General features: G+C 41.4%; 2 protein-coding genes across 21 annotated transcripts in view; both read left to right on the top strand.

Moving 5' to 3' along the window:
• Nucleotides 1-9,667: 9,667 nt before the first annotated feature.
• LOC129049565 (uncharacterized) lies at nt 9,668-9,751 on the top strand. The gene has a single exon (XM_055078516.1). It carries the CDS (start codon nt 9,668-9,670, stop codon nt 9,749-9,751), a length of 84 nt encoding a protein of 27 aa, XP_054934491.1.
• Nucleotides 9,752-9,872: 121 nt separating this feature from the next.
• Nucleotides 9,873-23,472, top strand: part of MYCBP2 (MYC binding protein 2) — a 276,766-nt gene continuing 263,166 nt past the window's right edge. For all 20 annotated transcript variants that reach the window (XM_054529141.2, XM_024230800.3, XM_024230799.3 and 17 more), the window contains exon 1: nt 9,873-10,185. In XM_054529141.2, the coding sequence (XP_054385116.1) occupies nt 9,884-10,185 (302 nt within the window). In that variant the 5' untranslated portion in view covers nt 9,873-9,883. The remainder of the gene's footprint in view (nt 10,186-23,472) is intronic.

The following is a 23,472-nucleotide window of genomic DNA, read 5'->3' as shown; positions in this document are numbered from 1 at the left end:
GCCACTTGACATATCTTGTGATCACCTGACATCTCAAGGGGAGATATTCTGTCTCTCTCAGAGCTCAAATAGTATGCCGAGAGCCATTTTTCAAATAGTGTATAATGTTTTTGCTAAAGATCACATGGTTTTGCTCCAGAGTCCTTAAGCTCTTCTTTGTGATTTTCCCACTGAAACTTCCCATTAATTCCAAAGCATCTTTTCCTATCACTGACATCTGTAGTTTCATAGGTTCTGTCATGTCGTATGGCCCAAGGAGCAGAAGTGCTTTTCGCACAGCCTAGAAATGATGCAGAATTTTTTTTCTGTTCTGGGCATCACTTAAAGCTGTCAGTCATCTGTGTCATTCAGGAAATGTCTCAAAGCAATATTTTCAAGTAAATATTGTGCCTTCAGAAAATAAAGAAAAAAGAAAGAACAAGATGAGATAATTTACCCCCTACCTTGTAGGAGGTATCTGGCATGCCTCAGACATCTATGCACTCAACAAGGGGAATCTAATTCCACTAACTTTAACACCTTCCTTGAACCTCTCAAAACTTGAGCTACTGTACCTGCAGGCGCATTCACATCCACAGGTCTCCCATCCCAGCCATCTCCAGTGAAAGTTTCAGCAATTGCACAGCTACACTTACCACATGTCAGGGCTATCAATGCTCCATATTCTATCCATCCATCATCAGTGATAGCCTATTAGTTTTCTATTGCTGCATAACAATATTACCACAAACTTAAAATGACACTGTCTTCTAGTTTCTGTGTATCAGGAGTCTGGGCATGACTTATCACTGTCCTCTGCAAGGCTCTAATCAAGATGTCAGCTGGGGATGCAGTTCATCTGAGGCTCAACTGGAAAGGAACCACATCCAAACTCATATGGTATTTGGCAGAATTCAATTCCTTGCAGGCTGCCAGGCTGAGGACTCAGTTCCTCTTTGGCTGCTGGTCAGAAGCTACCATTAACCCCTTTATCATATGAACCTCTCTGTGTGATGGCTTACAAAATGCCAACTTGCTTCTTCAAAGCCACTAAGGGAGAGAGGGTCCCAGCAACATAGTTACAGTAGTATGCAACTCAATTACATAAATATAATCAAGTACATCCTGTCACTTTTGCCACATTCTATTGTTTAGGAGGAATTTGCAGGTCCTACCCACACACAAGGGGAAAAGTTTATACAAAGACAGAGATATTAGGGTATAGAGATCACGAGGTCACCTTAGAAACTGTCCGTTACAGAGGGCCCTCACTGCCACCTAACCAGTGGATAATCCAGCTCCAAAATTCCATTTTAGAGTCTGGTTCTTCAGACCACTCCCCTTACAACTGAATTAAGTTGGGCTCCCTGGGAAAGAGACTGGGAAACAGATGTAGACTGGCATACAAGAAATTTATTGTGGAGTTCTGACAATACTACTAGTGAATGAGTAAGAAAAGCAGGATTGGTTGAGAGAGAAAAATGGAACTGTAATGTAACTGCAACAGAGGCCTTAGCTAATTGCAGTTACAGCTAATTGCAGTTTTAGGAGCTGGAATGGCTCTTCGAAATCATTCTGAATTAAGGTAAGAGTGCCTGGTCTTTGTATACAAATTTGACCAGTTATTTGATGCAGGCACCCTCTGGAGAGGGGTTGTAACCTGACATAAGGCAGTTCCCTAAGGCCAAGAGCAACTTATGGGCAGGGGTTTAGCTTTGAGCAGCCAGCAGTCAACACTCTCAACAGCTGGGGAATAAGAGCCTCATACCCGAAGGGGTATCTGGGAGGCACACTGTAGTAATCTTTAATAAAATCCAAAGGCATCATATAAAAAACAGTTCAGTGAACTTTCTGAGGTTTTGACTTGATTAAAGGAAGAAAATTTAGGACCCAGGGGAATGAATGGTTTTTTATGCTTTTAAGTATTTTCCATAAATACATATTTCATTCAGACAGATTACTGATAGATTCTAGATAGGGAATGCGTCCTGAGAAGATGCTAGAGTTGGTATATCAGGTAGAATGCTTTGGCTGCAAGCAACAGAATACTTCATCAACAGTAGCTGAGACAATTGGGAATTTGATTTTTACCTTGTATAAAAATAAGTTTGAAACTTTGTTCAATGGTTCTATGATGTCAGGGTCAATATTTGTGATGCTCTTGGCCTTATCTCATGCCTCTTGTCTCATGGCTATGAACATCAGCCATTCTGTCCATCTTTTAGGTAGAAAGAAAGGGAGAGAGAGAGTAGTACCAGCAGATTTTCCCTCATTGTGCTGTCCTGAATTGTGTCACAATGCCAACTCTAGGTGCAGGACAGACTCACAGAAAATACTTCACTTTTTCCAGCATCCAGAGTGGAGGCAGGCAAGGAAGAAGGGGATTTAGAATGGGTGTGAGTGAGCCAACTAATATTTTCAAAGCAGATTTCTGTTTTGCTGCTTGAAGTCAGATCCGCAAGCTTTCAAGACCAGATGAAAGATGATAAAATGCCATCCTTTGGCTGAGAAACCAAATCAGGTTTATTATTTGGATGGAAGACCATCTGTACCATTCAGGGTCCAATCAGGAAAACAGATAAATGCATGCCAGGTCATTAAGAGAGAGAATTGAATATGGGGAACTAATTGCAATACTACTCTAGGAATAGAAAAGCCAAACAAGGGACAGCGATATCTACAATCCCTAGGGCTGGAGACATCAAGGAGAAAACGCTGCTACCAGGGTCCACGAGCTGGGGCTGCTCAGTGAGAATTGGCTTTACAAGAGGTTACCTAATTGCAGCTGGACCGTGAAAGGAGAAGCTGTTCAGCAGGAGCTGGAACCATGGAGGAGATGTTGCCTAAAGTGTGTGTGTGGGGTGGGGGGCGGCGGGGGGGGGGGCAGGGGTGGGGAAGGAGGGAGAGAGAGAGAGAGAGAGAGAGAGATTGATTCTCCTGCTGCCTACTTGCCAGTCACCCATTTCGCCCCCAGGCTGAAGCTAATTTGAAACTAGCTGGCAAGGGAAGTCTGACAAATGGAATTTGCAGGGATCGTTCCCCTGCTGTACAGAGCAGAGCAGGAGAATGGACAGGAACGGACTCAAGAGCAAATAAGCAGATTCCTGGCACACCACCCCACCAACACCGAGGTAGACTTTAGAAGTACCTGCAGGGATGCCACCTCTGCAAGCAGTGTTGTCTTTGCTGCACCACAAAAATTAGTAATTAATTCAGTTCACAAACAATTTGGCATCAAATAGGCAAGATTATTTTGTCTATCCAAGAAAATTCTGTCACCACAAGTTAATTTAGGAAGACTGTGAAATATTTTTTGTGACTTTTATGTTCTAAAAACTTTTAAAATAGCTTCCGGTCTAGTTTGAAGGCAAACCTGATATGATATCAAAAAAGAGGCAAAATATTCTTAAGAAAAATTTTTTATGAAGAACTGGTAAATTAGCTCCTTTTTACTTTCTAAATATAAATGTAAAAATATTCATCAAAATAGAAAGTCAAACTAGGCAAGGTCAAGATTTTGATGTTAAATTCAGATTAACCTACAGAAAATGTAAATTATAGATGATTTATAGTTTTTGAACCTGGAGAGATACCATAGCTATTAGCCTTTTGAGAAGAAACTATAGTCTGTTTTGGCTGTTCCATGTCAAAATGTATCCATCAGTAAAAATTCAAAACACTTATTGAATTTATGAAGGTAGGCAATGTGTTTTGTGAGTTAACAAATTATACAAGAATGGGTATTTTAGGGAAACAAGTATTGTCTTTGGATTCTATTCTTCCTGTCATGTCAAGACACAGTAAATCTTTATTTGTGGACAGGACTCTTTGTTAAGAAAACCAACTTTCAAATCCAAATCTATATAACTCAAATTGTATAACTGTTTTGTTACTTCTTCTAGCACAAGATTAGGACATCCCTCAAATAAGGGATCATTAATATATTAACATAATATTGACAATAATAGCTATGGCCTGCTATGTAGTATGTTAAGCAAGTAAGTCATACAGATTATTTAATTTAATCCTGAAATAATCTAATGAAGTAGGTGCTATTATTATTCACTTTACTGATGAGAAGATGTAGCATGAAAGAGGTAAAAGTCTTTGAAAAAAAAGACCATGACTAATATAGTCATTTTAGAGCCATTTAGTTATATCTGGTTATCTGGATTTGGCAATAACCCTATTAAATATATTTAACAGAAACATTAATACGACACAGTTGCTATTCTATGTGAGAATTTCAATTATCCTCTTACTATTTAATTTTAGTAATAAAGATCAATCTAATATCACCCCAGTTAAAAATGGCTTATGGCCAGGCGCGGTGGCTCATGCCTCTAATCCCAGCACTTTGGGAGGCCAAGGGGGGGGCAGATCACCTGAGGTAAGGAGTTCGAGACCAGCCTGGCCAACATGGCGAAACTCCGTCTCTACTAAAAATACAAAAATTAGCCAGGTGCGGTAGTGCGTGCCTGTAATCCCAGCTACTTGGCAGGCTGAGGCACAAGAATCGCTTGAACCCAGGAGGCGGAGGTTGCAGTGAGCTGGGATCACGCCATTGCACTCCAGCCTGGGTGACAGAGTGAGACTGTCTCAAAAAACGAACAAACAACAACAAAGAAAATGGTTTCTATCCAAAAGACAGGCAATAACAAATGCTGGCGAGGATGTGGAGAAAAGGGAACACTGGAACACTGTTGGTGGGAATGTAAATAAGTACAACCACTATTGAGAACAGTTTGGAGGTCCCTCAAAAAACTTAAAATTGAGCTACCGTATGACCCAGCAATCCCACTGCTGGGTATATACCCAAAGGAAAGAAAATCAGTACATAGAAGAGATGTCTGCACTCCTGTTTGTTGCAGCACTGTTTACAATGACCAAGATTTGGAAGCAAACTTATTGATGTAAGTGTCCATCAACCTATAAATGGATAAAGAAAATGTGGTACACACATACACAATGGAGTACTATTCAACCATAAAAAGAATGAGATCCAGTCATTTACAATAGCATGGATTGAACTCCAGATCATTATGTTAAGTGAAATAACCCAGACACAGAAAGACAAACATCACATGTTCTCACTCGCTTGTGGGATCTAAAAATCAAAACAATTGAACTTATGGACATAGAGAGTAGGATGGTTACCAGAAGCTGGGAAGAGTCATGAAGAATTTGGGGAGGGGAGATGGGGATGGTTAATGGGTACAAAAAAAAAAAAATCAGAAAGAATGAATAAGACCTACTATTTGATAGCGTAATAGGGTGACTATAGTCAATAATAACTTAATTGTGTATTTTAAAATAACTGAAAGAATGTAACTGGATTGTTTGTAACTCAAAAGATAAATGCTTGAGGGGATGGATACCTTATTCTCCATTATGTGCTTATTTCACATTGCATGCCTGTATCAAAATATCTTATGCATCCTATAAATATATACACCTTCTACGTACCCACAAAAATTTTTTAAAGTAATAACAAAATTTAAAAAAGATTAATCTAATAACTTATAAACTATACTAAAGTTTTCAAGGTTGAAATGCTATAGTTTTAAACTTTCTGTTTTTAGGACAATTATACTTTATATAACTTTCTACATCAGTTGTGAAAACATCTTCTAGGCTAAATGCATCACAACAATGAGATTTTGAAAGAATGTGATTTACAGTCAGATATATAGTATTGAATTCACATACTTAAAAACATATACTAATATATTTTAGAATAATTTTTCAAGGATGAAAATGTCAATATATAACTTAGGATCCCTGGAACCTAAATTTTTGGATGTGGGAAAACTTGGACATATAATTTACATCTTTTAAAACTACCATGAATAAAAAAGAAAAACATTAACTCATCATGCTCACAAATTACTGAATATCCCAAGGCCCTAGAAATATAGTTGTTTAAAGCACGAGGTTAAGATCGCCAGGGGATGCAATATGTAATTTATGTTTAAAATAATTTCGATCGCCATGTTGAATTTTTCCCGTCAGCTTGGAGTACTAAATATATTCTATGAAATATACTTTATTTTAAAGTGCAATATATTTGTTAAGAATGCACCATCTTATTACCCTTAAAAAGCGAAGGTCACTGAAGAGTAAAGCATGTCTTCACTCTTCAAGCCTAAGCTTTTTCTTTTTTTTTTTTCCCAAATTGTTCTCAGCTACCAATTTTGTTTTTAAATTTCCCAATACATTGTTGTACAAATCCAGGAAACAAACGCAGACTTGACCACAGCATTTTCAGCAGTCTTGATGTACCTGATAATATACATACTTCCTGTGTTTGTAATCTTGTAGCTTTAGTACAATATTAACCCTTTAAATGAAACAAACAACACTAATCTGTCCTCTTATATACACGTTATGGTTCCTGCCCTGTTACTTACTACATCAGCACGGGTAGCTTCCTTTAAAAACAAAATCGTTAAAGATGAGAGTAGGAAAAATGTAAATGTGATAAGAGTTCAAAAAACTGTCGTCCAGGTTTGCAATGTTAAGTGGAAAAGAACGACTAAATCTGTGATCACAAGGTGAAAGATGAAGCCATAGTCTTATTACATGGGCACAGGACAGAGAGATCTCTTTTGCGAAATGAGCATATCAACCACAAAGACTAAAACATACTACGCCCGTAATAAAATGGGCACAGGCAGGATTTGCCGTAGTTCAATGCTATTCTTTGAGGGCGAATGCGTCGTGGGTGAACTGCTGTCTAGCCCATTCCGACACCGAAGTCGCCCAGGCGGCCCCCACGCCCCCCGGCTGCAGCCCTCCCTGTACACACAAATGCACACACGCCCAGCCCGGCCGCTGGAGGAACTAAGATGGCAGCGCCGAAAGCACGGGGGCCGAGCTCGGTGGGGTGGGGAAAGAAAAGCAAAGCCGTCTGTGTTTTTTCATTCTGTATAGGTCCCCCTCTTTCCCCAAACACAAGGGCTGCGTAAGGCATTCAGTAGTAGAGCTCGTAGGAGCTGCGGGAGGGGACGCTTGCTTTGCATATTGCCAGAAACCCACGTCTCCGATCTGCAGCGACGGTTCGGGCGACCCTCGCGACTTGTGACCACACTCCCCTTCACGTCCCCTTGACAGTAGAAGTAAGGTGACTCCAAATGCCTTTTTCTTTCTGGCATGCGCCCCACTCCCCCGCCATCCCAGGGGAGCCTTCCAAGTTGCCCAGCTGCCAAGGCGGTAGCTGTGGCAGTTGAAGGGACCGGGTAGCGCGCCGTGCGGAGGCAGGAAGAGAAGGAGGAGGAGAAAAAACGCTGCACTGGCTATCAATTTTGAGGAGAGCGACCGCTGCTGCTGCCGTGGAAGGAAACGCTGCCAACCGCAACAGAAATGCCACTCTCGGATACCTAAGTGAGCATGTGTGCGACTCTGCGCACGCCTAGTTGCGCAGCTCAATGACATCGGGCTTCTTAGGAAGTTATCCAGTTTCCGGGTTTTGAGTGTACCCATGAGGCTCCGAAGGGGCCTGTCTCGGACTGAACAGCACTAAAGATTGAAGTGAAATTAATGAATGATGGGAAGAGCCCGGAGACCAGGGCAGCCACGCGGGTCAATGTCCACTAGAAACTCTAAATGGGCAGTGACTGCACATTCCACCACCTGAGCCTGCGCTGTAAATGTTTTCTGTGCAAGCAACATTCATTCATTCAGCCAACATCTATTTCCCTCCTGTTTAGGGCTAGACCCTGTGCTAGGAGCCTGTGATGGTTGAACAGACACCATTGCTACCCTACGGAAAACCCAGTGTTTTGTTTAGTATGTGCTACCATTTGTGAAAATTCATGTGCCAAGCTGGACATCCTAGATCCTTTAAGTCCTCCCTCAATCTCATGTAGTGGGTATTCTTTTGAGCATTATTCAGAGGAGATAATTTGCCCAAAGCCAGACAAGTATTAAGTAGCAGAGTCAGGATCCAATTCCTGGGCTGTCTGATTTCAGAGCCTTTTAGCTACCCTGCTAGGTCTTGCAATAGTAATTGGCCTTCTCATTGCTTACCTGTCAGGCCTTAGAATTCTTAGAATTTAGCTGCCTCTACACCATTGTCTTGGTTCTCACTCCAGGGTTAGAGGCTGCCTGGTCAACACTGAGGTCTTTAACTGTGCTGAAGCATTAGGATAGAAATTTAGCCTAATAAATACTTACTGGATACCTACTACATGCAAAGTCCTGAAGTGGCTGAAGAAGACACAAAAGCAGCAAGCTCTGAAGGAACTTAAGATAGGTAAGGAAACAAGACAAATACAAAAACTTAACAGGGCTAATTACAGTACTAAAATACTGTGATTCCACACGTCTGTCCTTTGTTCCTATGTTTATCCCACTGCTAATTATCTTCAAAAAAACTAAATGAAATCCATCTATTATTTAAAGCTTCAGAAAAAATGCATTGCTTTCAGCAACCTTCGACCCTAAAACTAGAATTAATTTACTTTCCTATTCCTTGTTGTTTGCACTTCTCAAACACTAAGGAGGATTTTAAAAAATTTATTTTATTTTATTTTAAGAGAAGGCCATCCGAAGAAGAGGCACAGATATAAGAACTAGTACACAGATGAAAGATACAGTACTGGGATGACAGAACTTATAAATTATTCTGTCAGGACTATAAATTAGGAAACTCTTCAAACTGAGAGTCAAAGGATAAAACGTAGTAGGAATCAAAGTGCATTGGCACGTATATTTCTAGAGCATATAGTTAGACGGGGTTCGTAGGTTAGCTTGGAACAAAGGACTGAGCAAATGTTACTTTTTTATAGATAGCAACAAGATCTGTGATGGATCTGACATTTTCAGATGCTATACAGTCTCAGTCACAATTGTTGTTTCAGATCGTATTCAAGAATTATCTTTAAAAATGTAAGTTTGGGCAGAAAAAAATAAACCATTAAATGACCACTGCCAAGAGATAAAAGTGCACTCTTAGGTGAGTGAGGAGTCAACAAAAAAGAGTAATTTAAAAAATATTATTGCTCCGTTGAGAACAAGAATTTGGGAATGACTCTGGCTTGTGAATACTAGCTTATCTGTTAATTCTACTTTCACACACGAAAAAGAATGTGCTAGGTTACTACCTGTCTTTGTAAGTAAAAGCTGTGTTAAGCTTAAATCCTAATGACAAAAACCATATAAAATAAGATCGCTAAAGGCACTTCTAATTGGGATGGTTTTCTCTGCCTTAAACTCTGAATTAACCAGCACAATTCACAGTAAATCTTCCTGTTGGCAGCAGAGCCTTGGAGAAGAGGTAGCAGGAGAGCGTGCCACTCCTCCTCTGGCGATGGGCACGTTCCCTCTCGCTTTCTGGTCCTCGTTCTTCCACCTGGAGGGAACCTGAAGTCGAACGCCAGTAGCTGACAGCCTCCCCAGCACTTTCCTTACTCTTCTTCAAGCTGCCAGTAAAACCCGGAGAAGTGGACTACTTCAGATTCCGCACAACCGAACAGCCCCAAACCCAAAGCCCCGAGGCGGAGGGAGTGGTGGCGGAGAGGGGGTGGGGAGGAAAAGGGGCGGCAGTTACTGAGCATGTGCGAGGAGTGGCGCATGCTCTGTGAGGCCGGCAGCTTCCCATTGCGGGTAGCCCCGGCGGTGGTAGCGGTGGTGGCGGCGGCAGTGGCGGCACCGCCTCCTCCTCACACTCCCGGGGTGGCGGGGTTAGATGAGCGGCCCCAGTAGCGGCGAGGGCGGCGCGGGGGGGAGGAGGAGAAGAAGGAGGAGGAGAAGGAGGTCGCTGTCTTTGTAGTCTCCCTGCTGCGGGAGCCAGAGGCCGCCGCCGGAGCCGTCGTCGTTGGAAAAGGGCTGTGTGTGCGCGCGCGTGTCTGCCCGCCCGGCCCGCGGGGACGAGGCGGCGGCGGCGGCGGCGGCGGCGGCAAGGATGATGATGTGCGCAGCGACTGCCTCCCCCGCCGCCGCCTCCTCGGGGCTCGGCGGGGACGGATTCTACCCAGCTGCCACCTTCTCTTCCTCCCCGGCGCCGGGGGCGCTGTTCATGCCGGTTCCCGACGGCTCCGTGGCTGCTGCGGGGCTGGGGCTGGGGCTACCCGCCGCGGACTCCCGGGGTCACTACCAGCTGCTGCTGTCAGGCCGGGCCCTGGCCGACCGCTACCGGAGGATTTATACAGCTGCGCTCAATGACAGGGACCAGGGGGGCGGCAGCGCTGGACACCCAGCCTCCAGGTGCGTCCCCAGGGTGCCCTTCCTTGCGCCCCATGCCGCCCTTCCTTGCGCCCCATGCCGCGCGTGCACCCGCGTGTGTGTGTGCTTGCGTGTGTGTACCTGCGCATTTATTGAGCTTTCAGTCCGCTCTGGATGTCGGTTGGTAGTAGCACCGAGATAAGAGGGTGCGGTGGCTGCAGTTTCTGCTGTCTGTGTGTGTGTGTGTGTGTCTGTCTGCCTATGTTGGGGGATAGTGAGGGGTGGTAGGGGAGCCTGTGATGCTGGAAAAGGCGACGGTGCTGGTCGACTGTGACACGTGTGTGTATCGTTGAGGTAGGAGGTGGCATGGGTAGAGAGGGTAAGAAGATGATACACGAAGAGAATTGCAAGAGTGGCAAGGGAAGTGGCGTTTTCAGTGTCTCTGCCGCAATGTTATTTGCACATGCCCCCTCTCCCATGACATTCCTTCCAGCCCTTTCCACCTCCCTTCAATCTGCCTTTCACCAAGAGGAGTCATGGTATAGATGGGTTGAGTTTTGGATAGGCAGGCCCGAGGGATAGGCGTGAGGTTTGCTTTGAAAAGATTTATGAACAAGGGACGCAGATGGAGATCTATGTAGATGCGAAAGGTGTCTGATAGAGATTTTTAGAGCTGTACTTTGATAACCGGGCCTTTTGGTCTAGAAATGAGGTTGCAGTTACTCTTGTGATCCGATGTCCCATCGGCCATTTCTCTTCATCCTCTGTTCGATTTCCTCTGTTACTTACAGGCTTTAGAGTAGAAGAGGGTTTTGTAGGGAAAAGGGGAAAACTGCAGAACTTCAGAATATGACACCTGGTACAGCGTTCAATTGCCACTAGCTAGAAAATCTGAATAGCGTGTAGATCTCTCTCTTTTACTTGAGTTGGCTGCACCTTCAGCTTCCTTGATGGAGATGTTCAGTTAGTTTCATTTTCTTTTTCTTAAAATGTGGGTGCTTTTTTTTTGCTGAGGGCTCTCCTATTGTTTTCTTTTCCATGCCCTTACATGCCGCATACCCTGAAGGATGGTGACTGACTTGTTTCACCAGCTTTGACAGTGGTAATTGGGAGTTGGCTTCATCTTTTTTTTTCCCACAGCTTCTTGCAGTACATGGGGAAAACATAGTAGGAAACTGTCAAAATGAGTGAAAGAGTTTACTGTTATTTATTGAATGTGCAATTTATTAGGCAATTGTTAGATGTCTTTTTTCTCCCGTTATGAAAAGGACGAGGCTGTAAGTCAGGTATTTGTAGTTTAACACTAGGTATCATGGCTTATCTGTTGGAGACAGTTGTAAAGCTGGAGCTTTGTTCACACTTTTTCTAGGTTAACCAGTTTTCTCATGTCTGTGATTGTTTACAGGATTGGGCACAGCAGTAGTTTTACCATATGGATGTAAACGTGTGTAACTACTTTTTGCTATCTGAACTGAAGGCCAGAATGGCACAAGTCTGTTTCTTGCTAATGTTTTTGAAAATAGAACAAAACTACGTGAGACAGTTTGCCCTGATAATTAGGTATAATTTTGATCTGTGAATCTCTAAATTATGGCACCGCTGGAACATCTTTACAAACTCCTCTCAAAGAATTTAAATTTATTTTGTGTATGGTTTCCAGACTTATGCAATAATTTTTGACTGGTATATTCCTGTTTTGACTTTCTACTAGTGTAATATGATTTCTGTGTATCTAGAACTATATTAACGGTTTTAGACAAAATTAACATAGATTAATCACATAACGTTTGTGAATGATTTTTTAGCTCTTGGTCCATTTTTGTACAAGCTGTCAATGAAAAGTAATGAAGAATTAGTTCAAGTATTTCAAGAACTACTCATGGAAATCAGCCTTACTTTATGATATTTCCTGCTAATGCTTGTTCAACACAACATTATTGTTTATTAAAGTTCACATTATTTTATTACAAAAAGTAGCCTGCAACTACTCTATTGATGATTTGATTAAGAATTAAATCACATTTCTTATTAAAGATGTTGGGGAAAGTGGACTTGGGGTTTTGGCTCTGAATATATGATAGAATTATTTGTATAGGGACACAAGTTAAAGGAGATGATGATGTCTTTTAGAGAGACTGAATGGAGCAATAATAGAGAATGACGCTCTAGTGAGCATCAGGTTTAAAGGTGTTAGAGAAAGGAGACAGTGAAGGAAACGGAATCAAAATTAAGAACAGAAGTGGTAAATGTTGAAGAAAGTGAGAACCGTTTTCAGGTCATTGATAACTTTTGAGGAAGTGATCAGAATAGAGGGATGTGGTGAGGAGTGAATGGAATGTGTTTTTGGTAACTCAAGGGGATTTCAAAGTTGAGGGAAGGATATTCAAGTATAGGAGGTTGAGTGGGATATGCAAATATGGGAGGCTAAATGGAGAGACAGAGTGAAGAAGTGAGAGAGGGGATAATTGATAGGAAAAGATCAAAGGGATCTCAGGGACAGGAAGAGGTCAAAGGGATCTCAGGGACAGAGTTAAGGTGACAGGTGGAGAGGTTAGCCATTGAAAAAAGGAGCGGTTAATATAGAAGGGGTGGAGGTGAGTACTTGTAAATATAAAGACTGTGAGTTTATTGAGGATAGGAATCATATCCTATTCGTTTTGATAATCCCAATGTCTAGCACATTTTTTGGCATGAATTCTGTAAACATCAAGTGCCTGCTCCGTGCCAGGCAGTATTGCAGATGCTGAAGATGTAGCAGTGAGCAAGATAGACAAGGTCTCTGCTGTCTTGGAAAATCCACTCCAATGGGAGAAATAGGCAACTCATAATTTCACTTAGTAATAAGTAACCGTGAAGGCAATAAAACCTATTTCATGTGATAGGGCAATTTGTAGTGGGGCTATTTTAGGTAACATGGTCAGGAAATGTCTCTTTGAGAGTTGGCATTTAAATTGAATTGCAATGATGAGGAGGCAGATGTAGAGGAAGAATGTGCTGGGAGTTTATAAAGGCCTTGAAATGGGAACAAGCTTGTGTTCAAGAAACAAAAACATGATGAGTGAGTTATCAGTCAATGTCAAATGAATTAATTACTCTTTGCTTTAGGTGTACAGTTGAGAAGTTGAGAGTTTCAAACCTAATGGACTCAGTGACTTTGATGACAGTCTAACAAAGTGGTTAAGAGCTTGGGCACAGCAGCTAGACTGGTTTTGCATCCTGGTTTTGTCATTTGCTAGCTGTGTAACTTTGAGTATGTTACATAACTTCTATGCCTCAGTTTTTTAAATACGTAGAATGGGGATCATAATACTAACATGAATTGTTTTGTAGATTAAATGAATCAATGTATGTGCTTGGCATGTTGACTGCTGTGAAATATTAGTTACTGTTTTTTGTTTTTTGGTTTGTTGCTGAGAATGAGGGGTTTGGGGACTTGAAGAGAAGGCAAGGATCATGTCTTACTCTTTTGTTTTTGGTCTCAATGACTGTGTAGAATGTGGGAATAACTCTTTCATTTATCCAGTGACTGAATAGATATATTTTTGGATGAATGAGGCCAATCAAAATCGGAACATTTTCTTGGGGAAAGGGGTTGGACAGGAAATGTATAAAGGAATGTTTGATCTGTTCTGAATGTGAATGGTGGTATAACCATGCACTTGGGAGGCACCATAGCACAGTGGCTAAATGTTAGAGCACTGGAGGTAGACTCCCTTAGTTCACGTCTACCTTTTTCTACTTGTGTTAAATTGGGCAAGTTAATTAGAGTTTGTTTCTTTACTTGTAACTTTGTAGCGTTATCAAAAGGACATTATGTCCGCACCTGGTAAGTGCCCATGAAATGTTACCTGTTGTTATTATTAAAATCACATTTTAAATTCCAGCCAGCATGGCACTGTATGTTTTTCCACACAAAATAGAAATGGAGAAAACCTAGTTGAGTTGATTTAGGGTTAAAGAAAAAAGAAATGGAAGGTTTTGGGGACAATGACTATATGGTAAAAAGGAAAGTGATGCCAAGAGGGAACTGATAGACTGGAAGATAAAGAGGAGTCAGGGTATCTGGGTCCTGAAGTCGTAGAAGAACAATGTTAGTGAAAACAATAGAGGGGATTGTGACCAAAATGGGGAATCTAAACTTAACCCCCTTAGTTCTTTCAGCTGCTTTATCTCTTTCTTGTTAGAAATGGTATTTGAGTCCATCCTTCAGATGCATGGGATTTTGGTTGTAAGAGGTTAAGTAGTCATTTTAGCAAAAGTTCAGGGATTATTTTATTTTACTTATTTTGAGACAGGCTGGAGTGCAATGGTGCGAACATGGTTCACTGCAGCCTCAACCTCTTGGGCTCAAGTGATCTTCCTGCCTCAGTTTCCTCCAGTAGCTGGGACTACAGGCATGCACCACCACGCCCGGCTTGTTTTTTATTTTTTGTAGACACAGGGTCTCACCATGTTGTCCAGGCTGGTCTTGAACTCCTGAGCTTAAGTGATCCTCCCACCTCCACCTCCCAAAGTGCTGGGATTACGGGTGTGAGCCACCATGCTCAGCTTGCTCAGGGATTATTATTTGACACTAACCATTGGCCCTATAAAAATTTATAAGACACAAATTCATAAGACACAAATTCTAGACTTGAGTTTACTGTCTATCTGGAAGTGCAAGATACAAAGGCAGATACTTATAGAAGTGTTAAATGAAATGACCAAGAAAGTATAACCTACTATGACAAAGGCATGGCATTCTAGGCTGGCTCAAAAGCATCAGCAGAGATGGGAAAGCACAGTTTGTATGTAAGTAACAGGAGGAATTCTGTTAGAGCTAGAATGCAGGTGTTATGAAGGACAGTAGTGGAATTCATTCTGGAAATGGAGGCTTTGGCTAGGATGGGGCATCTTGAAGACCGAGGTAAGAATTAGATTTTATTCAGTAGACACTGATCACCCTTGATGGTTTTAAGCTATGAAGAGACGTTATTTATTGTAGGAATATGTCAGGAAGTAATGCGGGATTGAATCTGTACATGTACATCTGTATTTGTGCATAGGTAGTAGTTTTCTTCATGTAGCTGTTATATCAATGGAATCCTGTATAGTGTATAAACACGTTAAGGCAAAAAATGCTCTGTTGGTATACTGATAGGTAGAAATGTGAAATGAATTAGTTTCCTAACTCAAGAGAAGAGAAAAATCTTGCCTCTGGGCTTAAAAGGAAAATAAAAATGTCAATCTAAAAATACTTTTGTCCTTTAAAATATTTGTTTAAAAAAGCAACAGAATAGTCGCACTTTTTTCTCAAAAACCAGATTAAACATTTAGGTTTTCTGAGGAGGGGTTAGGTTAATTGAGGTTTAATTTATATACAATAAAATTCATCATCTTTAAATGTTCATTTGAAGAATCCTGAAACTATCACCACAGTCAAGTATAGACTGTTTCCATCACTTCAAATAAAAAGTTCCGTCAGGCCCTCCTACCCCTGGTTACTGACCGCTGCAAATCAGTTTTCTGTCACTAATATTTTACCTTTTCTAGAATGTCATATAAATCTAGCTCCTTAAGGGCAGGGCCCCCAGGTATTGTTCATCTTTCTGTCTTCTATCTGTATTTCCTGTAAGTGGAAGTTAGACCTTAAGGGTTTATTAGGTGTTGGTTAGAAATTTTTTTAGCAAGAATATTGTATATGGTGCTGGTTACTGCATGTTGCATCCCATCCAGAGGTTGTGAGGTTGTCTCACTATTTAATATGTTAAATCTGATTACTTGGGTAAGACGGTACCTACTAGATTTCATCTCTGTAAATGTATGCTTTTTCCATTTGTAAAGAGCAAGTAATCACAGGGTAAAAACTTGAGCACATTGTGAATGCCTTTTACCTAATGCTTTTAGCATTCTTTGATAATCCTTGTCTGAGTCAATAATTTCATTAGGGGTTGCAAAATGATGAATTAAAAAATAATTCTGTTATTTCTTCTATATTTATTAGCTGGTACTCTTCTGCAAAGAAGAGTTGGCCTTTACTGACTGTCAGTGAAATGTATTTTCTCCTAATCAAGCAGCATAAATGCTTAATTCTCTTCCCTCATTAGCCAAATTGGTGTAATAGTCCAGTGGTAGTGTGGCAGGTGCTGTGGTTAGGCTTTCAGGTCCCACTTTCAGGCACATGTTCCCCTAGCTCTTGGGAATATTGGCAGCTAAAACTGATTGCAGCTGAGTCCCACTCCACGCATTGCCCTGAGCCAAGAGTTGCCTCCCTCAAAGTCATGCCTCCTCTTCAGGGGCAGTTTACATCTAATATCTATACAGTGTAGGGATATAAATGCCTGGCGCTTTTGCTGTAAGACAAGCCAACCTTGAAGTCTATCCCAACACCAGAGAGCTCCCCCATGGGTCTGGCTGAGGGCTTCCTGGGACTGCATTGCAGATCAACTCCTTCCTCTGTTCAGTCTTACGTCTTTCACTGCCCCGCAGTTGTTGGTTCGGAGGGCACTCCCCAATAAACTTCCGGTGTGCACATCTGCATTTGAGAGTCTGTTTCCTGGGAACCCTCCTACCGAAAACAGTTGGTGCCAGGAGTGCTCTCAGAAAGTAGACTTTACAGTGAGGTTTTGAAGCTGGATTATTGGCTGGCTGGCTGGCAATGAGAATCGATTTTGGTGCTAGATGGAGCACTAATACTGATAACGCTTGGCATGCACTGTAGCTGTGCAACTTAAAACTTTCACTGCTGGTGAATTGGAATGCTATTCCTGTCGAAGGGAATGCACTGGTGGGTGCACTAGGCTTTTGAGAAGTTCAGAGAAATTATTAATTATGAGGACTATCATCAGATGGCTTTTGGTAAATAACATTGATAGATTGGAGAAAGATGATGCAAGGTGGAAGATAATTGGGGGAAAAATGTAAAAGGAAATTTATTTAGCAGCATGTAAAGAAACACATATACAGTAAGAGGAAAAATCTAAGGCTTCGACCCAAAACTTAATTTTAAGGGTAGCAGAGCGCCAGGGTGGGTAGAATTCTCTCTCAGCTATGCTAAGGTCAATGTTCTGGTTGGGAAGGAATCCTGACCCTTAGGATGGGGCATCTGAGTGCACTTGAAAACCCTGAAACCCCAAATTCCTCTTAACCCTCTGGGCCTGCAGAAGTGGCCTTCTTCTACTAGCTAGAAGGTAGTTGCTTGCAGACTGTGCTGTCCCTCTTACCCCCAGCTCCGCCTCTCTCCCGTACTATCACCAAACCAACAACTAGGGTTAAGTCACAAGAACACCTAGTTTGGGGTGCTGGATCTGCGAAGGGAGGAAGGGACTGTACACACACACACACACACACACACACACACACACACACACACACACACACACACACACACACACACACACACACACACACACACTCACTCCCACACACACACACACACACTCTCACTCCCAAAATGCACCAAGGCACCCCAAAGCACCACCATGGACACACAAGAATACCATGGGATATTTCAGAATTTTAAAGGAAACACAGCAATATCTGTCACAAATTACTAGCTCGAGGTAGTTCACAGTTTTGACATTAGCTCATGCCACATTTCTTTTGATGATGTCATATTTTTGCAGCGTTGGATTTTTAGTAGTTGTGATACAGATCAAGCACTGCGCAAAAATCAGTGTGGAAGAGGAAAGGAGGGTGGCGTGTTCACTCTGATTCCAAGTTTGAGAAGTTGTTCTGTGTCTAACAGGCACACATGTCGTATTATCAAGTAATTGAAATTTTTGTTTGTTTGTTTGTTTTGAGACAGAGTCTCGCTCTGTCACCCAGGCTGGAGTGCAGTGGCATGATCTCGGCTCACTGCAACCTCCGCCTGCTGGGTTCAAGTGATTCTCCTACCTCAGTCTCCTGAGTAGCTGGGATTACAGGCGTGTACCGCCACATCTGGCTGATTTTTGTATTTTTACTAGAGGCGGGGTTTCACCATATTGGTCAGGCTGGTCTCAAACTCCTCACCTTGTGATCCGCCCGCCTCGTTCTCCCAAAGTGCTGGGATTACAGGCGTGAGCCACTGCTCCTGGCCCAGTATTTATAGTTTTTAAGAAGGAAATAAAAATATTTTTTTTCTAACTTATGTGTTATTCTTTCAAATGTCTACTCATTTGTTAGGACATGTATTCTTATTATTTGGATCTAACTACTTAATAAACACTATTGTTTGGTATTTCTTTTGGCCTGTGAGTGCATGGAAAAATTACCGATGATGGCTGTGCATGGGCCCAGTAAAAGGGTTTTCATTCACCAGTGCTGATCTAGCAACTGCTGCTGCTGAATATCCAGCCTGACAGTAGCAGAGATCGATCATCCTTCAAGCAGGCCAACCAGTCCTTGTACTGTGGAAAGAACCATGATTCATTTTGATTGGATTTGAGACATATTCTGGGTCTAAATTTGTCTTTCCAGCAGGGTCTCACCCAGGACTACTGTTTGAGGGCTTGCAGGATGTTTGATCCTCTAGTACAGGGATCATTTCAGACTAAGGGACCCACTTTTATTTATTTTATTTTATTTTATGTTTTGAGATGGAGTCTTGCTCTGTCGCCCAAGCTGGAGTGCAGTGGCGTGATCTCAGCTGACTGCAACCTCTGCCTCCCGGGTTGAAGCAATTCTCCTCGCTCAGCCTCCTAAGTTGCTGGGACTATAGGCGTACATCACACCCAGCTAATTTTTGTGTTTTTAGTAGAGACGGGGTTTCATGTGGGCCAGGATGGTCTCTAACTCCTGACCTCATGATCCGGCCACCTCAGCCTCCCAAAGTGCTGGGATTACAGGCGTGAGCCACCGCACCCAGCCGGGACCCACTTTTATAGAATAGGAGAATCATTTGTCCCATCTTGCACCATACCATCCAGAAGCTGATGACTTGATAGAGCAGTAAAACAGTCCTTTGATGGCACAACTGATGATGAGATCCTGGAGCTTGGGCATGATACCCTGCAAGGGTGAGGTGTCCATTCTCCAGTGTTCCCAGTAGGAAGAACACATGAGAGTGGAGTGGCTCTGCATAGCATCACTCTGTGAATCACCTGGGCAGTTTTCTGCTTCCCATCTCCATAGCTCTGATGGCAAGGGGTTAAAAGATCATGGTTCTCAGAAGAGAAACATTTCCAACAGAGGGCGCTATGAGAATCCTGTTATACTTTAAAGTACAGCTGCCACTAGGATTTGGGGCCCCTTTTCTAAATAAAGAAGTCACCAGGCCGGGCACCATGGCTCACGCCTGTGATCCCAGCACTTTGGGAGGCTGAGGCGAGTGGATCACATGAGGTCAGGAGTTCGAAACCAGCCCAGCCAACGTGATGAGACCCAGTCTTTACTACAAATACAAAACAATTAGCCAGGCGTGTTGGCGCGTGCTTGTAATCCTAGCTTGTGGTGGTGCGTGCTTGTAATCCCAGCTAATTGGGAGGCTGAGTCAGGAGAACTGCTTGAACCTGGGATGTGGAGGTTGCAGTGAGCCGAGATTGCACCACTGCACTCCAGCCTGGGCAACAGAGCAAGACTCTGTCTCAAAAACAAAGAAGTCACCATTTGGACAGGGCTAATGTCCTTGTTCATGTGGAGGAGATAGGGCTGTGTTCCACAATGGAGCATGGAGGTTTGGCACACAGGTGATCTATAGGTGTCTCTTGGTACTTCCTTGTCCAGTGTTTGTGGTAAATGGACATGAGAAAGGCCCAGTGACCACCCCTTGAAGTCAGCCACCTGGACCAATAGAAATACTAGCCATAGATTAAAGGAATCTAGAATGGCTAGTAGAGAAGAGTTGTTGATATCAGTTTTACCGTCTGTAGTGACTGAGGCTGTGGTTTGACCCAATTTCCTTCCTCTGGAAAGTTTCTCCAGGAAATGACACTCACCAGAATTCTGGAGGAACTTTTTCCATGATTTATTTGAAGCAAGTGAATCCTAATTGTATAATAGGCGAAATATAGTGAATCCTGTATTGTGGAACCCACAGCCCCTGCCTAGCACTGATGTGCTCAAAATTCCCCCACAACTGCTGGGAACATTGGTTGGCTACAGACTCTTGCCTAGTTCCAGTATAGGCATTGCCTTTGGCAATAGGTGATGGCCCTAGGTGATGGATCATTCTTGGGGGCAGCCTTAATGAACCGGTTGATTGGGGCATTTTATGGTTTTTAGTGCTACTGTAACTAGTTTAGTTTTTCCTATTTTTCAGTTGTTTGATATGAATATATAACAATACAGTTGCTTTTGAATGTTAACCTTGTATCTCATCTTGTTAAGCTCATTTATTAATTTTAATAGTTTTGTAAATTCCCTGGGATGTTCTGTGTAAATAATCATATTGTCTTTCTTTCTGATCTCTAGATTCCCTACCCCTCAGCCCCTACTTTATTCCAATTACCTAATTCTTCCTTGTTTTTAATCTGAGAGAAAAACAACTACAAATTAATCTTACAGTTTTTTTAATCATTAAGTATGATATCAGCTGTAGGTATTTCAATGGCCTCTATCAATTTGAAGATATTCCCTAGTATTCCTACTTTGCTGATAGTTTTTATTTTTTATATTTTAATTTTTTTTTTTTTTTTTTTTTGAGACAGAGCCTCGCTCTGTTGCCCAGGCTGGAGTGCAGTGGTATAATCTCGGCTCACTGCAGCCTCTGCTTCCCAGGATCTAGCAAGTCTCCTGCCTCAGCTTCCTGAGTAGCTGGGATTACAGGCATACGCCACCATGCCTGACTAATTTTTGTATTTTTAGTAGAGACGAGATTTCACCATGTTGGCCACTCTGGTCTTGAACTCCTGACCTCAGGTGATCCACCTGCCTCAGACTCTGAAAGTGCTGGGATTACAGGCGGGAGCCATCGCGCCCGGCTTGATGATAGTTTTTAATTATAAATGTGTATTGAGTTTTGTCAGATGCTTTTCCTCTACCTGTTAAAATGATCATATAGTAAGAGAACAAAAGGAAAATTGAATTACATTAATTAATTTTTGAATGTTAAATCAACTTTGCATTCCTGGGATAAAACCATCATATTTGGTATGTATTGCTGAATTTGATTTGCTGGTATTATGCTAAGAAATTTCAGGTTTATATTCATGAGGGATATTGGTCTGTAATCAGTTTTTTTTCTTTTTTCTTGCTAATCCTGTCAGGCTTTAGAATTAGTTATCCTTGTAAATTTGTTGGAGTTCATTGTAGATTCTGGATATTAGCCCTTTGTCAGATGAGTAGGTTGCAAAAATTTTCTCCCATTTTGTAGGTTGCCTGTTCACTCTATGTAACTTACCTGCACATTGCGCACATGTACCATAAAACCTAAAGTATAATAATAATAATAATAATAATAATAATGATAAAAGGAAAAAAAAAAAAGATTCTGAAAACATAAAAAAAAAAAAAAAAGAATTAGTTATCCTTGTCTCATAAAGTGAGTTACATAGTAATCCTACCCTACCCGGTCCTACCCAATTTTTAAAATGTTTGCGTAAGATTGTTGTTATTTCTTCTTGAATGTTTGATAGAGTTCACCAGTGGCACCATCTGGTCCTGGAATTTTATTTTGGGGAAGCTTTTGACAAACTCACTTTCTTTAATAGTTAGAGGGTTATTCAGATTTTCTGTTATTATTCATGTCAATTTTGGTAACTTGTATTTTTTTGGAGAAATTCATTCATTTCATCTAAGTTGTTGAAGTTTTTAGCATGAAGTTATCCATAGCATTCTTTTATTATCCTTTAAGGTCTATGAGATCTATGATAATAACTCCCTCCTTTTTTAAAAAAAAATATTTTTTTAAGAACAGTTTTAAGTTCATAGCAAAATTGAGAAGAAGGTACAGAGATTTTCCATCTATCCCTTTCCCCCAGTCATGCATAGCCTCATCCATATCAACATCCCCCACCAGAGTGGCATTTTTGTGGCCATTGTTTAGCCTCCACTGACACATCATAATCACTCTCAAGTCCAGAGTTTACATTAGGTTCACTCTTGGTGTTATACATTTTTTGGTTCAGAAAAATGTATAATGACATGTATTTATCACTGTAGTATCATACAGAATATTTTCACTGCCCTCAATATCATCTGTGCTCCACCTATTCCTGTTTCTCTGCCACTCAACCCCAGGTAATCATTTACTGTCTCCATAGTTTTGCCTTTTCCAGAATGTCATATAGTTGAAATCATACAGTATGTGGCCTTTTCAGATTGGTTTCCTTCACTTGGTAATGTGCATTTAGGTTCATTCTTTTTTCGTGTATGCGACTTGATAGCTCATTTCTTACCACTGAATAATCCACCATGTAGATGTACCAGAATTTGTCTGTTCACCTACAATTTGATGAATTTGAAGGACAATTGGGTTGCTTCCAAGTTTTGGCAATTATGGATAAAGCTGCTATAAACATCTGTGTGCAGGTTTTTGTGTGGACATACATTTTCTTTTTTAGAAATTGACAAATGACATTGTATGTTTTTATAATGTACAGCACGATGTTTTGAAGTACATATACATTGGGGAATGGCTAAATCTAGTGGACATGTTTTCAGCTCCTTTGGGTTAATACCAAAAAGAGTGATTTTGGGATCACGTGCTAAGAGTAGGTTTAGTTTTTGTAGGAAATCACCAAACTGTCTTACAAAGTGGCTGTTTCATTTTTCATTTCCACCAGCAATAAATGAGAGTTCCTGTTGCATTAAAGCCTCGCCAACATTTGATGTTGTCTATGTTCTGGATTTTGGCCATTCTGATAGGTGTGTAGTAGAATCTCGTTTTTTTTTTCATTTCTCTGATGACATATGATGTGGAGCATCTTTTCATATGCTTATTTGCCATCCATATATCTTGTTCAGGGAGGTGTCTGTTAAGGTCTTTGCCCCATCTTTGAGTTGTTTTCTTATTGTTAGAGTTTTGAGAGTTCTTGGTATTCTGTGAGGGTATAACTGAGGAGATGGGGAAAAAAGTTCTTGGTATTTTGGATAACAGTTCTTTATCAGATGTGTCTTTTGCAAATATTTTCTTCCAATCTGTGCCTTGTCTTCTCATTCTCTTGGCATTGTCTTTTGCAGAGCAGAGGTTTTTTAATTTTAGTATTCAGCTTATTAATTATTTCTTTAATGGATTGTACCTTGGTGTTGTAGCTAAAAAGTCATCTAGGTTTTCTCCTGTGTTATTTTCTAAGAGTTTTATAGTTTTGCATTTTACATATAAAGTCCGTTTTCCATTTTGAGTTAATTTTTGTGAAGGGTGTAAGGTTTGTTTCTAGATTCATTTCTTTGTATGTGGTCCAAAGAACCAACTTTTGGCTTTCTTAATTT

This window comes from Pongo abelii, chromosome 14 (assembly GCF_028885655.2).
Source record: "Pongo abelii isolate AG06213 chromosome 14, NHGRI_mPonAbe1-v2.0_pri, whole genome shotgun sequence".
Taxonomy (NCBI): Eukaryota; Metazoa; Chordata; class Mammalia; order Primates; family Hominidae; genus Pongo; species Pongo abelii.
This window is presented reverse-complemented; position numbering and strand designations above follow the sequence as displayed.

Excerpts from the sequence above, each read along its gene's own strand:
- LOC129049565 (XM_055078516.1), top strand. The coding sequence starts at position 9,668 with ATGAGCGGCCCCAGTAGCGGCGAGGGCGGCGCGGGGGGGAGGAGGAGA.